This window comes from Wolffia australiana, chromosome 19, assembly GCF_029677425.1.
Source record: "Wolffia australiana isolate 7733 chromosome 19, ASM2967742v1".
In the NCBI taxonomy this organism is placed as follows: domain Eukaryota; kingdom Viridiplantae; phylum Streptophyta; class Magnoliopsida; order Alismatales; family Araceae; genus Wolffia; species Wolffia australiana.
The window spans coordinates 9451703-9467298 of NC_135853.1; the positions used below are offsets into that span (position 1 = coordinate 9451703).

General features: G+C 42.7%; 1 protein-coding gene across 1 annotated transcript; it reads right to left on the minus strand.

Annotated features, from left to right (window-relative positions):
* Window positions 1–520: 520 nt before the first annotated feature.
* MTLPD2 (lipoamide dehydrogenase 2) lies at window positions 521–3933 on the minus strand. The gene is made up of 2 exons (XM_078590443.1): window positions 3613–3933; window positions 521–1963 (listed from the first exon to the last, which is right to left on the minus strand). Exons 1-2 carry the CDS (start codon window positions 3880–3882, stop codon window positions 713–715), a joined length of 1521 nt encoding a protein of 506 aa, XP_078446569.1. The 5' UTR covers window positions 3883–3933; the 3' UTR covers window positions 521–712.
* Between the last annotated feature and the right edge of the window lie 11663 nt (window positions 3934–15596).

Consider the following 15596-nt stretch of genomic DNA (forward strand, 5'->3'; position numbering starts at 1 on the left):
GATAGAAAGCGATAGAGAGATATATCAAGAGAGATAGATAGAAAGAGATAGAGAGAGATATTGAGAGAGACAGATAGAAAGAGATAGAGAGAGAGATATGGAGAGACAGATAGAAAGAGATAGAGAGATATATCGAGAGAGATATATAGAGAGAGACAGATAGAAAGAGATAGAGAGATATATCAAGAGAGATATATAGAGAGAGACAGATAGAAAGAGATGGAGAGATATATCAAAAGAGATAGATAGAAAGAGATAGAGAGATATATCAAGAGAGATAGATAGAAAGAGATAGAGAGAGACAGATAGAAAGAGATATATACAGAGAGAGAGATAGAGAGAGATGGAGAGAGAGATATATATAGAAAGAGATAGAGAGAGATGGAGAGAGAAATATATATGGAGAGAGAGAGATAGAGAAAGATAAATAGAGAGATATAGATAGAAAGAGATAGATAGAGATAGGTATATAGAGAGAGAGATGGAGAAAGTTATATAGAGAGAGATGGAGAGAGCGATAGCTGGTAACTCAAGGGAACCAAATAGTTGGGAATCCAAAAATTACATCAGTGAAACCCAAGTGAGAGGACGAAGATCCATCCATCCATCCATCCATCCTGAGAAAGTTCAGAGCCTCAATTCATCAAAAAAAAAAAACAAGCAGGGAGATTATTTCCACGATTCGGATAAATCAGACACCATCCGAATCCGATCAGATGTGAATGGGCTTGTCGTAGGTCGCCATGGCCGCCTCCTTGAGAGCCTCGCTCATGGTGGGATGAGCATGGCATGTTCTCGCAATGTCCTCACTGGATGCCCCATACTGGAGCGCAATTGCCGCCTCGTGGATCATCTCCCCCGCGTTCGGCGCCATTATGTGCACACCAAGTATCTTATCCGTCTCCTTGTCCGCCAGAATCTTCACCACACCTTCGGCATCGTCAATGGCTTTGGCCCGGCTGTTCGCCATGAGTGGGAACTTGCCCACACGGTACACCGCTCCAGCCGCCTTCAGCTGCTCCTCCGTCTGCCCCACCGACGCCACCTCCGGGTGGGTGTACACTACGCCGGGCACCAGCGAGTAGTCGACGTGTCCGTGCCGCCCGGCGATGAATTCCACGCACGCCACGCCGTCCTCCTCGGCCTTGTGCGCCAGCATCGGCCCAGGAATCACGTCCCCGATAGCGTAGACGCCGTCAACGTTGGTCTTGAACTTCTCGTCGACCAGGATCCTGCCAGCTTTGTCCATGTTGACGCCGAGAGCGTCCAGGCCGAGGCTGGCGGTGTAGGGGATGCGGCCGGCGGAGACGAGGACGACGTCGGCCTCGAGGGTGGTCGCCGGGCCACCCGCAGCAGGCTCGACGGTCAGCTTCACGCCGGTGCCGGAGGCGTCGACGCCGACCACCTTTGTCTTGAGCATGAATTTCATCTTCTGCTTCTCGAGAGACCGCTGGAAGAGCTTCCTCACCTCGGCGTCCATTGACGGGACGATGTCAGGTGCAAATTCGACGACGGTGACCTCCGCGCCGAGGCGGCCCCAGACGGAGCCCATCTCGAGTCCAATGTAGCCGGCACCGATGACCACCAGCTTCTTGGGGATCGCAGTCAGAGCCAGAGCACCCGTCGAAGATACAATCTTCTTCTCGTCGATGGGGACGCCGGGAAGGGACTTGATGTCGGACCCTGTGGCGATAATGATGTTCTTTCCGGAGACGACGGTGGAGTTGCCATCGATGAGGTCGACCTTGACCTCGGAGGGGGAGACGAGCTTTCCAAAGCCCTTGACGTAGTTGACCTTGTTCTTCTTGAAGAGGCCCTCTATGCCCTTGGTGAGGTTGGAGACAGCCTTGTCCTTTTGGCTCATCATGGCAGGGAGATCAACTTCCAGCTGTGAGAACTTCACACCGTGGTGGGAAAACGAAGTTTTGGCCTCGTGGTACATGTGGGAAGAGTGGAGCAGTGCCTGAGAAATCAAGTGTTTTTAATTTAGTTTTAATGGGAATTTTCACTCTTTACGCAGGCAGGAAAACAAAAAAATAAATATCTTATCATCATGGCAAAGACGATGGACAAAATATAGTGCAAAGTAGTTGATAAGATACTGATAAGATACTCAATAAAAGGATGAGATGAGTAACCAATAATAAAACACAACACAAAATGAAAAAATGGAAACGATCTTTCACATAATCAAAGAGCGGATAGGGTAAGACAACGGTGAAATATGAAGAAGGATTTTGAAGTATAACGATGCGACCAGAATTGATGGAGCATTTTGCCTGTTTGAACAGGGTTCAAGACTACAAGATGAGCCAAAAAAATCTATGGTTCCAAGAGTTGAGCTCGAAATTAGACAATCAAACTGTAGACTTCTGTCCACAGCCCAAGCGAAGTTAAAATATTGATTATGAGAAACACAAATAGAGAACAATCTGAACTTCTGCTCAATGGGCCGTTTATGAAAAAAAGGAAGTAGGGTCCCTTCTAAGAGTGAGAGATCAGACCGCATCGGATTGGATCAAATCTGATCTTAGGAAATGATATAATTCGGTGACCCTAAATTGATCTAAAAGATTCAATCAATCTCAAACACAAGATCCTGGTCGGCCGCAAAGGTTAAACACAATGAGCCTGTTTCGGTCAATTGATCGTCGATTGGATCGAATGGATGGATCCATTAAGAGCGAGCTAAGATGCAATTAGCCTTTGTAGGCCAGCAAATATCATTTTTATTCAAATCCGACAAGGATACAGTGTTGCCTTCTACTAAACCCCTATGCGATCAGACATATAAAAATCATAACTTAATACACTAATAACGACATATTAAAAAATAAACCAGATTTTCAAATCGAAATGCTGATTCTGCTAACTTAAGCCAAAGAACCGCATAGTAAAATTTCACCCTTGCATCCGAAAATTACTTAATAACTACATCGATCTTTTACTCTGGGTAGACTAAGAATTAGTATGAAAGATAAATAAAGAAAACTATTACAAGTCGGTTAACAATAACTACTCCAATAAAACCAGAATGTCGAAAATGCATTCTCCAATAAATATATGACCCATTGGGCAACGGAAGGTCAAGAAGTGAAATCCTAGTCGGTACGAATAAAAAAGTTTCATCCATGCCCAATTCTCTACAACTTAAATGTTTCTAATGACGCAGAGGAAAACGGTAAATGCAGTTTCAATATGATATCTACACTAAATTAACGAAATAAGCACGGAAATTAAACAGAATCACCGAACTTGATCCCGCATACAACTAAATTCAACCTCAAGTTCGTCAGAAAACCCACAAAAAAGTCAAATTCGATCATCAACACTCAATACAAGTTCAAATAGATATCCCCAGAGACAAACAACACCCTAGCCACAGTATAGTCTCAAATGGATGTTTCTTCAAAAAAAAAAAAAAGTCTGAAATGGATGATCACCAAAGTGGATCCCCCATTCCACCAAATTCAACCAAAAAATCGTCAAAAAACCTTTAAAAAAACCCAAATTCGATCATCTGTGCCCAGTAAAATTCCAAACAAGAGATCAGGTTTAACAAAACAGCACATTTCTCGATAAAGAAAAGAAATAGAGAGACAGATAGTTCACCTTGGAAGGAATGCACCCGACGTTAAGGCAGGTTCCACCGAGGGTACCTCTCTTCTCAATGCAGGTGGTCTTCAGCCCCAATTGCGCCGCCTTGATTGCAGCGACGTACCCTCCCGGCCCCCCGCCGATCACCACCACGTCGTTCTCCTCCCCTCCCGTCGCGAAACCCCTCGACCCCGACACCACGCCATAGCCACCTCCTCCGAGAGCTCCCCTCACCGTCTTCAGCGCCACCGCCGCCCTCCGCCTCGCCACACTCGCCATCGCCATGCTCCGCCGAAGAGAGAGAAAGAGCGAGAAGAGAGAGAAAGGAGAAGGGAGAAATGGCAGAAATTCAAAGGGGAGGCCGGTATTTATACTGTTGGCAGTAAAATTAGGAATTACAGAGATTTAATTTGGTTTTACAGCGTGGCGCGGGGCCCAGTTTTTGAACAGATCTTGGCCGTTGGAGTTTCCAGCTGGGACGGATGAACGGCGGAGATCTTTGGTGGTGGAGGGGAGTGGGGGATATCTGGCTTTTCAAGGGGGGGAGTGGACGGTGGAGGATGGGAGATGGTGACACGTGGAAGGATCTGGAGGGGCCAGGAAGAAGGGCCTTACGAATCCTACCCAATTCCTTTTCTATGTCGGATTCCTCCCAAGGAATTTGGGGTGGGGAGCTGCCCACTATCTATCTTCTTCCACTCTCTCTCTCTCTCTCTCTCTCTCTCTCTCTCTCTCTCTCTCTCTCTCTCTCTCTCTCTCTCTCTCTCTCTCTCTCTCTCTCTCTCTCTCTCTCTCTCTCTCTCTCCCTCTCTCTCTCTCTCTCTCTCTCTCTCTCTCCCTCTCTCTCTCTCTCTCTCTCTCTCTCTCTCTCTCTCTCTCTCTCTCTCCCTCTCTCTCTCTCCTCTCTCTCGCGCTCTCTCTCTCTCTCTCTCTCTCTCTCTCCCTCTCTCTCTCTCTCTCTCCCTCTCTCTCTCTCTCTCTCTCTCTCTCTCTCTCTCTCTCTCTCTCTCTACCTTTTCTCTCTCTCTCTCTACCTTTTCTCTCTCAAATTATTTATATATACCTATCTTCTCTCTCTAATTTTATATACATATATATCTTCTCTCTAACTATATATATATCTGTCTTCTCTCTCTAATAATATATACCTTCTTTCTCTAATTATATATATCTATCTTCTCTCTGATTATATATATATATTCTCTCTCTTATTATATATATACCTTCTCTCTCTAATTATATATATCTTCTCTCTCTAATTGTATATATATCTTCTCTCTCTAATTTTATATACATATATAGATCTTCTCTCTCCCCTTTCTCTCTCCTTGCTCTCTCTTTGTCTCTCTCATCTCTCTCCCCTTTCTCTCCACCCGCTCTCTCTTCGTCTCTATCTCTCTCTTCCGTCCCTCCCCCCTCTCCCTTTGTCTCTTTCTTCCCTCTCTCTACCTTCTCTCTCTCTAATTATATATATTCTCTTTAAGTTTTTATACATATATTGATATTCTCTCTCCCCCCTTTCTCTCTTCACCCGCTCTCTATTTGTCTCTCTCTCTATCTCTCTATATCTCTCTCTTTTTCTCTCTTTCCTCTCTCTTTATGTCTCTCTCTTCCCTCTCTCTGTCTCTCACTCTCTCTTTCTCTGTCTCTCTCCCCTCTCTCTCACCCTCGTCCTCTCCCTCTCTCTATTTTCTCTTCCTCTCTCTCTCTCTTTCCTCTCACACAGTATATATATCTTTCTATATATATTTATCTCTCTATTTATCTATCTGTTTATCTTTCTCTCTCATTTATCATCATGTTCTCTCTCTCTCATTTCTCAAATTGTTCTCTCTCGCACTTATCAATTTATCATCTTGTTTTTTCTCTCTCTCGCTCTATCTCTCTTTCATTTATCATATTGTCCTCTATCTTTATTTATCATCTTGTTATCTCTCTTTCTCTCTCTCACTCTCTCATTTATCATATTGTTCTCTCTATATATTTCTCATCTTGTTTTTCTCTCTCTCACTCTATCTCTCTTTCATTTATTATATTGTTGTCTCTCTATTATTTCTCATCTCTCACTCTCTCTATATATTTCTCATCTTGTTTTTTCTCTCTCTCACTTTATCTCTCTTTCATTTATCATCTTGTTCTATCTTATATTGTTTCTTATCCTGTTTTTTCTCTGTCTCACTCCATCTCCATTTCATTTATCATCTTGTTCTCTCTCTACTATTTCTCGTTTTATTTTTCTCTCTGTCTCTCCATTTCTCATCGTGCCACTATTTCTCTCTCTCTCTCTCTCTCTCTCTCTCTCTCTCTCTCTCTCTCTCTCTCTCTCTCTCTCTCTCTCTCTCTCTTTTTCTCCATATCTCTATCTCATTTCTCATCTCTCTCTATATATCTTCTTTATCTCTCTCTCTCTCTCTCTGCACACATATAAAAGGATTGAGAATATATTTTAGAAAACAACTTTGTTTTGAATTAAATGGATGTGATATAATGTTGTTAAATTGATTAGTAGTTAAGAGGAGTAGAGAGCTGGGGGATATCTCTCACCCTTTGTGATAAGGTTGACTTTTTCATAATTTAAGGGGCTTATAATTGTTTAGTGCATGTTTGATTATTAGGTGATATGATATTGTTTAACTAATTACTGATTATGTTCTTACTTCAATCACGATGAAACTAGTTATAGTCTTAAGTTTAAGATCTTATCATCGTTTCATTCAATTTTGTTCAGTTTATGGGCTTAATTTCACAATCCCACATCTGTTTAACACCATATAACAGTGCCTCATGAAGATTATAAGATGGTATTTAATTGACTGAGAAGACGAGGGTTCATTTGTATGCTATTTTTTCTTATTTTTAATGTTAGTGAAATGAATGATAGAATGTTTTTTTAACGTAATACGAGACTAATAGGTAAATCCATTTTTTATACACTGGCTATTTTGCTTCTTCGCATCCTAACATGATATATTAGAAATTACAAAGAGTTACACTGCACGTTTTGTTGTTAATTTTGTCACATGATGACCAGATCTGATATTACCTGTTAAAGGGTGATTGGGTGGTTTAATTTTAATTGGGAAAATGTTATGAACCTTCCACCAACCATCCTAACATGAATTGGCCCTCGTGCATAACCCTTAGGGTTGGATGAATGGGTGAAGTGAGTGGAATATTCTTGAATATATATAATGTATAAATATGATCCCTGTAGTATTCTTCTTAAATATATTATTATTTTACTGTGAATCCCCAAAATTTCCTAAAGCTGATGGAACATTCTCATAGAACTTCTTTGTCCAACCTAATTATGATACTTCACATACTAAAGCTGAATAATTTTTATGATTGATCTTCTCTTTGATGGTCTCAATCAATTATAATTTTTCTATCTTGTAGCACTTGAAATTGCCTCTGAATTTTGTTTTTTTTCTCTTACACGTGATGCTGAATTCTATGTTTGTGAAAAAAATGAAATTAGGATCCCAAATTCAAGTAACAATTAGATTGTCTGAAATATGGAATTCACATTGTTATCACAATGTAGGATAGTTGGCATATATTCTGACCCTAAATATTTATCATATCCCCTTGTATATTTCTACAAATTTTGGTTTTGCACCTGAACTTGCCACTACCTTAAAATATATATAAACATCTTCGGGGAATGTAATATTTTCATGAGGCTGATCCTGAGCCGCCATCCAAGCACAAATACCTTCATTTAATATAATATTTTTGGATATATATGTATACATATATATACATATCTTCCCTCCCTCTTCTTTCCCTCCCTTCCTGCCGCTTCCAACCTCGCACTGGCCCCACTGCTTCCTTCCCTCCCTCATTTCTCTCTCACTCACTCACTCACTCATGCAGGTAGGGAGAGAGAGCGAGGGTGAGTGAGAGAGAAATGTTTCTTTTTATTATTTAAAAATCCATCCCCACTCATACACATCTTGTCAAGTCACACATATACACCCCTTATCATCCATCACATCATTGTCATGCAGGTAACTCATCAAAACTCTCATCACAGTGATGGTTTCCCAAAGTCATCTTCCATCGCGTAGTTGTCTCCCTCATGCTACTCACGATTGGGCAAAAGACATGATGGAAGACGGTCGACGAACCCTAATTTGCTATGTAGTTTAGTTGTGATGCATGTAGACATCCCTTATATCTTCTCTTAGTGTAAATACACAATGTCCTGCAAATAATCCTTCATAGTAGTTTGATTTTTTAAGTCTCTAGCCTTTATCCAATTTTCTTATCATAAGTATTTTCTTACGCCTGAGGAATTTCCATGGAGTTTAGGGTTTTTTAATAAAGTTTTTTAAATCAGGCGATAAATTTTAATAATTTATAAGAATTTACTTGGAGTACCTTTAGTTTTGATGACATGCCTGCTACCTTTTTGTAAGACAATTGGATGCGTAATTGAAGTATCTTGAATGGGTATGACATGATCAATTGATTTTTCAGCACAGTGATATATATTATCCTATATTTTTCTTCTCACACATTATGAGTTTCAAGGTCTTCTACTCTATTATAGCACTAATTATGTGTGTCACAATGGGAAATAAGAATATCCTTGGGTTTTATCATCTCACATGATGGGATGGAGTAGGGTATTTTTTTCCTCAATTAATGAAGTTAATTTCCGGTCATAAAAAATTATGGATTAGAGTGATAACACTTGCCTCCTTTTTTATAACGGAGTAACCCATAAACACTCAACATCTTTGGGTTCCAATTTGTCTATTTTATGTTGCTCACAAACATATGATGAATAATTGTTTTGGAAGAAAATTAACTCAGTTGTACATCTATTCCTACCCAAGTACTTTATGATATCTGGTTAATTAAGTGTGTGGCTTTCATCACAACTTCCCCCAGACACTTTAGTACATTTTGATACAGTCCTCGTATCATTTTAGTTTCCATCATACATACAACTTCCTTTATTCTACACCATTATTACAAATAATAATTGCACACGAGGACTCTTTAAATATTACTTTCACTGAATACGATGAAGCAATGGAATCATTATAATATCACAATGAAGTATATTACCTTTATAATGTTAGACCCACCCTGATTCTATATCACAACAACAAGGTTTTGTGTAGTCTGCATTATTACTTAGTTATGAGCAATTAACCAAGTCATCTCTGGAGTAAATATCTATAAACACAACAACGCATCTGGATCCAGTAGCTGCTATGAGTGGGCTTGAGCTTAACTTAGTCATGGTCTAGAAGCTACACATAAAGATAACTTTAGAAAATATAAAACATTTGGCTTAGTCAATTGTGGAATTTCTTATAATCCAGTCTTCCATGTTAATCTGTGATGATTAATGCTCTAAACTTTATCCAAACATAATCATAGAAAGCTTTAATATAAGTCAAAACCCATCTAAAAGGTCTTTATAATCAAGAAAAAAAAGGGAAGACCAAATTTTTGGTCAATTAATCTAAAAAATCATGTGGATATTCAATGCAAAGAAATACATGGTGAAGAGGACAAAATAAGATAATCCCGATCACATATGAGAAAAATATAATGCGAGTATCGAGAGGTGTTAAAAAAACAGCCTGATAGAAAATAACATATTTTACCTTACATTAAATCACTATCTTGGGTAGTGAAAAAACTTTGACCTAATGGGAAGATCAGTTTTCCAAGCATATTATTTTTTTGATTTCTAGATGATGAAATTTTCAGAAAAAATTATTCCCAAGTCAGCAGTAATTATGTTTTTCCAATGTTGACATTAATAAAAGTTAATGGTTTCAGACTAATGGTGATAGCATATAATGTTAAGGGCACTAATGGTATCTAGACATGCAGTCCTAGAATTTAAAAAAGACAGTCTAACCCGCGCATGCTCATAGGGGAAAATGGTGTTATTTAATACGTTAAATATAAATGTGAGATATTATAGCATCCTATGTTTTTATCTTCTTATATAGGATGTAAGAAGATAAAAACATCTTTATTTTCCTTGCAGCTCTATGTTGGGCTGGGTCGACAAGAGGAGAAGGATCACACCCAGATGGGCCACAACCTTAATAAAAGTAGAAAGAAAATATTATCGGGCTTCCCGCCAACCCAACCCAAAGCCCACATCAGATCAAGCAAATTTTAGTACGTCAATATATCTTGGCCATCCGATCTTCATTAGGAAGATCAGACGACAAGTTTTAAAATATGTAATTTTATTAATATTATTTATTTGTAGTCTCCTGATTGGTCAAAATATGCTAATGGTGCAGCTAAAAGCCTTGTTGACATGGCTGCAACATTTTATGGTGCACCAAATTTAATGGCATCCACAGTTATATTTTAGTCAAAGTTGTTAACCCCTTCTTAGACAAGATCCAACAGCTAGGGGCAGATACACTCATCTGCACCCTTGTCCATCTTATCATCCGACAGAAGATTGTTTCAAGCCGAGGGCTATGGGAACATCTAGCACCAAGGACTCAGTCTCAACCAGCTTGAGCAGCTAGGGCAGAGGTGAAATACCCCTCCTTCAAGTATTTGATCTAGTCAATAAGCCCCAGAGGTTGACATTATATTCTTCGTGCTTTTATGACCTCTTTTCATTTGTGTGTGGGGCCTATGTATTATGGTCCATGTGTTTGCGTATTCGGGTTGATGTGTTTGGGCCCATTTGTGGGCCTCCTCCTAGGAGGGGGACTTAGGATCTTTTTATGTGGACCTTTTCCTTTTTCCTGGAGGGAGGGATTGGTACCCCCTCACTTGTAAGAGAAGAAAAAAAACAAGAAAATTTGTTTTTCTTTTATTTTTATTACTATTTTATCTTTTGTCAATATTTATGATATTGCCATCACGAATTCGGCAATCTCTTGTGAAAGCCTATATGGCCGCTGCCAACGCCCCCACGTGCGTCGCCACTGCCCTAGCTGCCACCACCATTGTTTGCCTCATGTCGCAGATGTGATTCGCGTGCAACCGCTGAGTCGATGCCAAACGCGTTGCCAGCTCTGCTGCCATTGCACACCGCCGTTTTCTTGTACACCGCCATTGCTGCACGCCTTGTGATGCAGGACAACGTCAGAGACGAGGTCCTGCCGTCACCGAGGAATGGGGCTCGGTGTCGAGGGTGTTATTGTCCGACGTCTACTCGCGGGTAGTCGTCTGACACGGGTCTCCTACGGGGAAGACCTACGATGAGATGCACGGGCGGGGGTATCGCACGTGCAGCTGCTGACAAGCCAAAGGGTGCCGACGTCCGGTGTCGACGGGGTCGCCCGGAGACGGGGTAGACCTCCTGACCCTCGTCCGGACGGACGAGGTTGCTACGGCGCCGAACGGGATTTCTCCTGCCGGAAGGTGCTCGCACGGGACGGCCGAACCCGACTCGTACCAAACCAGGTAAGATGCTCAAATTCACGTAAGTTTCACTCGACCTGTCACACTCACCTATGTCTAGCCCGAGCGCGGTGGAGGCAACCGAAAATGCACTGTAAGAAATAAATGACTGGGACGGGACAGCGTACCTCAGGGTCATCCTCGTGTCGTGCAGGAGCCTCGCAGGAACCGACGATAGAGTCGGGGTGGTACGGTGGCAGCAGGCGGTCAGGGTTGCGCGTCGGCGCGGCTGCGGTGCTGTGGACGTGGCGTGTGAGGCGCGGCGGGCCTGCAAGCACGGCGCAGGCGTGGTGCAGCAGGCTCGGTGTAGGGCGCGGCGCGGGGCGCGAGCGGGCGGCGCACTGCGAAACAAGCGCAAGCGGTTGATGCCAGTGGCGAGCTTGGGCGGTGCAACGGTCACCGCTAGTGTATACGCCGAAGGGGCGCAGACGTGCGCAGCAGGTGCTAGGCCGGATCCGGACGCGGCGAAGCGTGATGGGTTGCGGACCAGCGAGTCACCGCGGTGCAATGGCGGAGACTGTTAGGGCGGTTACGCGCCGACGCGACGAACGCGGGAGTGGGGGTTTCGGGCTCGAGGGACAGGGCTCGGCATGGCCGACCAAGCGGAGGGGAGATGGGCCGGCGACTCGTCAGCCAAGTAGGCGCCGAGGGCGGGCTTGCCGAGGGACGAGGCTTGCGAGCGTCAGCGTCGATCTCTGGGGTCGCTGCTCAGGGTCCTCTCGGCAGGGTCGGGGCGAGCGGGATGAGATGAGGGAGGGGTCCTCAGTCGCGGTCGAGGAGCGGGTAACGTGGTGGTCGGGACAGCTCTGGTGCAACACGGACCGCAGCGGCGGCGGCAGCTGGTGCAACGGGCCGCTGCGGCTTCAACAGGGCAGCTTTCCTCGTCAACGGCGGCGGCTCAAGCACGGTAGCGTGCGAGCGGCGGCGGAGGACGGATTCCGGCCCTCCTTCCTCCTCGTACTCCTTCTTCCTCCTTGTCTCTCTTCTTCTCCTCTAGGGTTGAACCCTAATTCTTCAACGTGAACAAAACCTTCATCTTTCAAAATTCATCAAGAGCTAACAGTTAGGGCATCCATCCGATCCTTATAGGGTCGAACCTCCCTCCTTACACATGATCAAGACGCGTAAGAAAACAACGAACGACGAAGTTCAAGACTGAAAACAATGAACAAACGAAGACGTAAAGACGAAGATAAAGAGTTTGTTACCCAGAATACTTGAATCCGGGTGTGCGTACCGTCGCCTTGGCTTGCCGAGCAGGCTGAACACGGATGGCTGGCACTGTCGAGGACGACGGTGACGTCTCCGAAGACATATCCGGGGCTGCGGTTGGGGCTGCGCCATCACCTTGGCTGCATGCTAGCAATCGTGCGCTGCCACACATCACCACACACGCGCCACACCAGCACCACACAGTCCGCATTGTACCACTGCATATGGTGCACCACTGCACCACACAACCCCACACCGCCATATGGTGCACACCACTGTGCCATTGCCATCCACGCTGCTCACCGCGCCACTGCTCATGCGACATCCACCATCGCCGATGCTGATGCCACCGATCCACGCCACCGACACCAACGCATGCCTTTACCATCACCGTCATTGCGCCTGATAACACCCTATATTCATTGTTTAATTCAAGTAGTTAGCACATTTTTTCCATTTAAAGTGTTTAAAATAGGGTTGTTATCATATATTTACATGTTAATTACTAATCCAAGTGAATTCTGATTTTCCCTAATTTTATGTTAATTCAGGAATTTTATGGAATCTGTTAAGCTTGGAAATGGCAGGTTTAAAAACACTATTTAACGTTAATTAACGTGGAGATGAAGTTATGAAATTTATAGATTTTTCTAGAATTCTAATTTTTTGGGAATTTATTTGAGAAATAAATGAATTTTTAAATAGAAAAAGGATATAGTTATAAGGAAAATAGGAGTTAAATCATTTCCTAAAGTTGGAGGGACTTTTCTGATAATTTGGTTGCAAATATACCCTTAAAACAGCTCTCGGTCGCGCATTGCAGGTGTAAATATCAAATAAATTTTTTTTTGGGTTTTATCAAATTAATCTGGATTTTTCTATGGTATTTTCAGGGAAATCTGGAGGAGAGAGAAGGTGGAGGGTTATATCTCTAATTACTTTTGGACAACGTCAGTTTGCGCTCAAATAAAAGAAGGGACTTGTTTCCAAAACTTCAAGAAACTGATTTTGCGAGGCCACATGGCAAGATCTGGTCCATTGGAAAAGAATGCATCGACAGAAGTGACTCTTGTGGGTGGTAAGTGCACCGCCCACGATGTGCATACAAAGTCTCAAACACGGGAGGTGACGTTGCGATGCTTGAGTGGTTGTCGCTGGTAAAAATGCACATGTAAGAGCAAATCGAAATCTATTTTGTTTATTTTTTATTTTCTTTTATTTCCAGCCGAGGAGTACGTGGCGCGCCGAGAGAGAACCTGCCAAAATTCAGTAAAAATGATCCAGCCAATCAGAAATTGATACAAAATTGTGTGTTTTTCAAAATTTGAATTAAATAAATGAATATTGATCCAACGACTAGGATTGGTCAATATTCATTTATTAATTACTCTTAATCATGAAGTCAGATTGAGATCAAAATTTATGAGTTTGCTTGCCTCGACCTCCTTTTTCTATCTATACAGTTGGATCATTCAGATCAAGCCTACATCAATGAATAAAAATATTTAATTATTGGGGATAAAATGGTATTTTACCATTTAACCTAAGTATAAAAACAGAAATTTGAGTTGAGGAGGTTATTCTAGAACGGGCTCTTTCACATCTACAAGAGAAAGAGGAGAACCATCCTAGATCAATTGCACTTGGTATTTTTTTATTTCATTGTATTTGAAATTAAATTTTAGTGTATTTGGAATTATTTTTTAGTGAAATTTGTGATTTTTCTTATTGATCTTAGTCCGAAACTCTAAATCGCTTGGCTTGAGCAGCATGTACAAGCCCTTACTAGAATTAACATGAATGACTGTTGAATTGAGTTAAATATTCCATTTGCACACTGAGAAAAAAAATAACAAAAGAAAAAGAGATTAATTAATTTCTACGTAAGAATAGATTAAGTTTATAAAAAACTAGTGAATTAGTTTGGATATCCAGTTCCACCAAAAATAAATTAACATTAATTTTCTTCTTAACCACTCTATTTTAATTTGTGTTTACGGCCTTCTCCTATTTATACTTAGTGTGTTTAAGTGAATTTGTGTTTACGGCCTTATCCTATTTATACTTAGTAGGTATTTCTTAAAAGAACCCCCTAAACTTAAGTATATATTTGTATATTCTAACAACCATGACACCATTTGTGTGTGACCATTATTATCAGTCTAGTTAATGAAACCAGAGGCCTAGAAACCTTTATTGGCCTTTTATATTAATTAACTATATCCTTATATAGGTTAGTTACTGTTCGATTGATTTAACCCAATTGATACGTGGAGTCTCCAACCCATGGGGTGCCTAGCTACACCTTGTACTCTAGAAGATACAAAAGGAGTGTGTATTGACTCACTCATGGAACCATTTACACGCGTCATTGGCTACCATTTACATGTATCCCCTCATCCACTTGGTGCTCCAATGAAGACTTAGGGTACAGTTAATTTTCAAACCCTAATCAGTCAACCGACTTTGGGAGAACCATTATTGGATAATTCACTAATTTGGCGAATGACTTCATCACATCCTCTTATTGGATCAAAGAAGTCAATTTAGAGATCTGATAAGCTCAAATTTGGGGTGGTTTTTTTACTGGTTATTTATCAGTCAAGTGTGTGAGGATTGAGCTTAAGCAACAAAATTTATAACCTCACAACCTTAGGGTAAGTGGGGTGTCGATCCTCAGGGAGCAGGTAAATCAAGCAGTTTCCTTTTCAATTCAATGTATATTTATGGTCAGATTTCTAAATTCAGTTGAAATAATCAGTTAAAGTTATCTTCAGTTAAGTTCTACATAGTAATCTTTACAGAACCTAACTGAGCAGAACCGTCAGCAGAGAATTTCTTTGCTAACGGTTCACCTCTGCTCTTTGGGGCAAGTGAGTGAACACCCTGCGTGTGGGTAGCAGCCTGTGCGCAGGCAGTTACCTGCGCTCGGACGTGCAAGCCCGCCGCTTGGCATCTGCGCGCGGGGCTGTTGCGCGCGGGCGCTGCTGCATGCGGCGCTGCTGCGCGCGGGCGAGCCCTACTCGCGGCACTGCTGCGCGCGGCGCTGCTGTGCACGGGCAAGCCCTGCTCATGGCGCTGCTGCGCGCGGGCGAGCCCTGCTCACGGCGCTGCTGCGCGCGGGCGAGCCCTGCTCGCAGAGCTGCTGCGTGCAGGTGCTGCTACGCGCAGGAGAAGCTCGCGGCCGTGAGGCTGCGCGCAGAACTTCTCTACGCGCAAGCGACAAACAGGTGGTGTGCACCTGTTTGGGCCTCGCTCGGCCCTGGTTGGGCGTGGCTCTACTGCGCCCTGCCTTGGCTGGGCATGGCTCAGCTACGCTCAACCCCGGCTAAGCTTGCACAGCAACGCAGCACAATTAAGCAAAAACTCAGTTATGA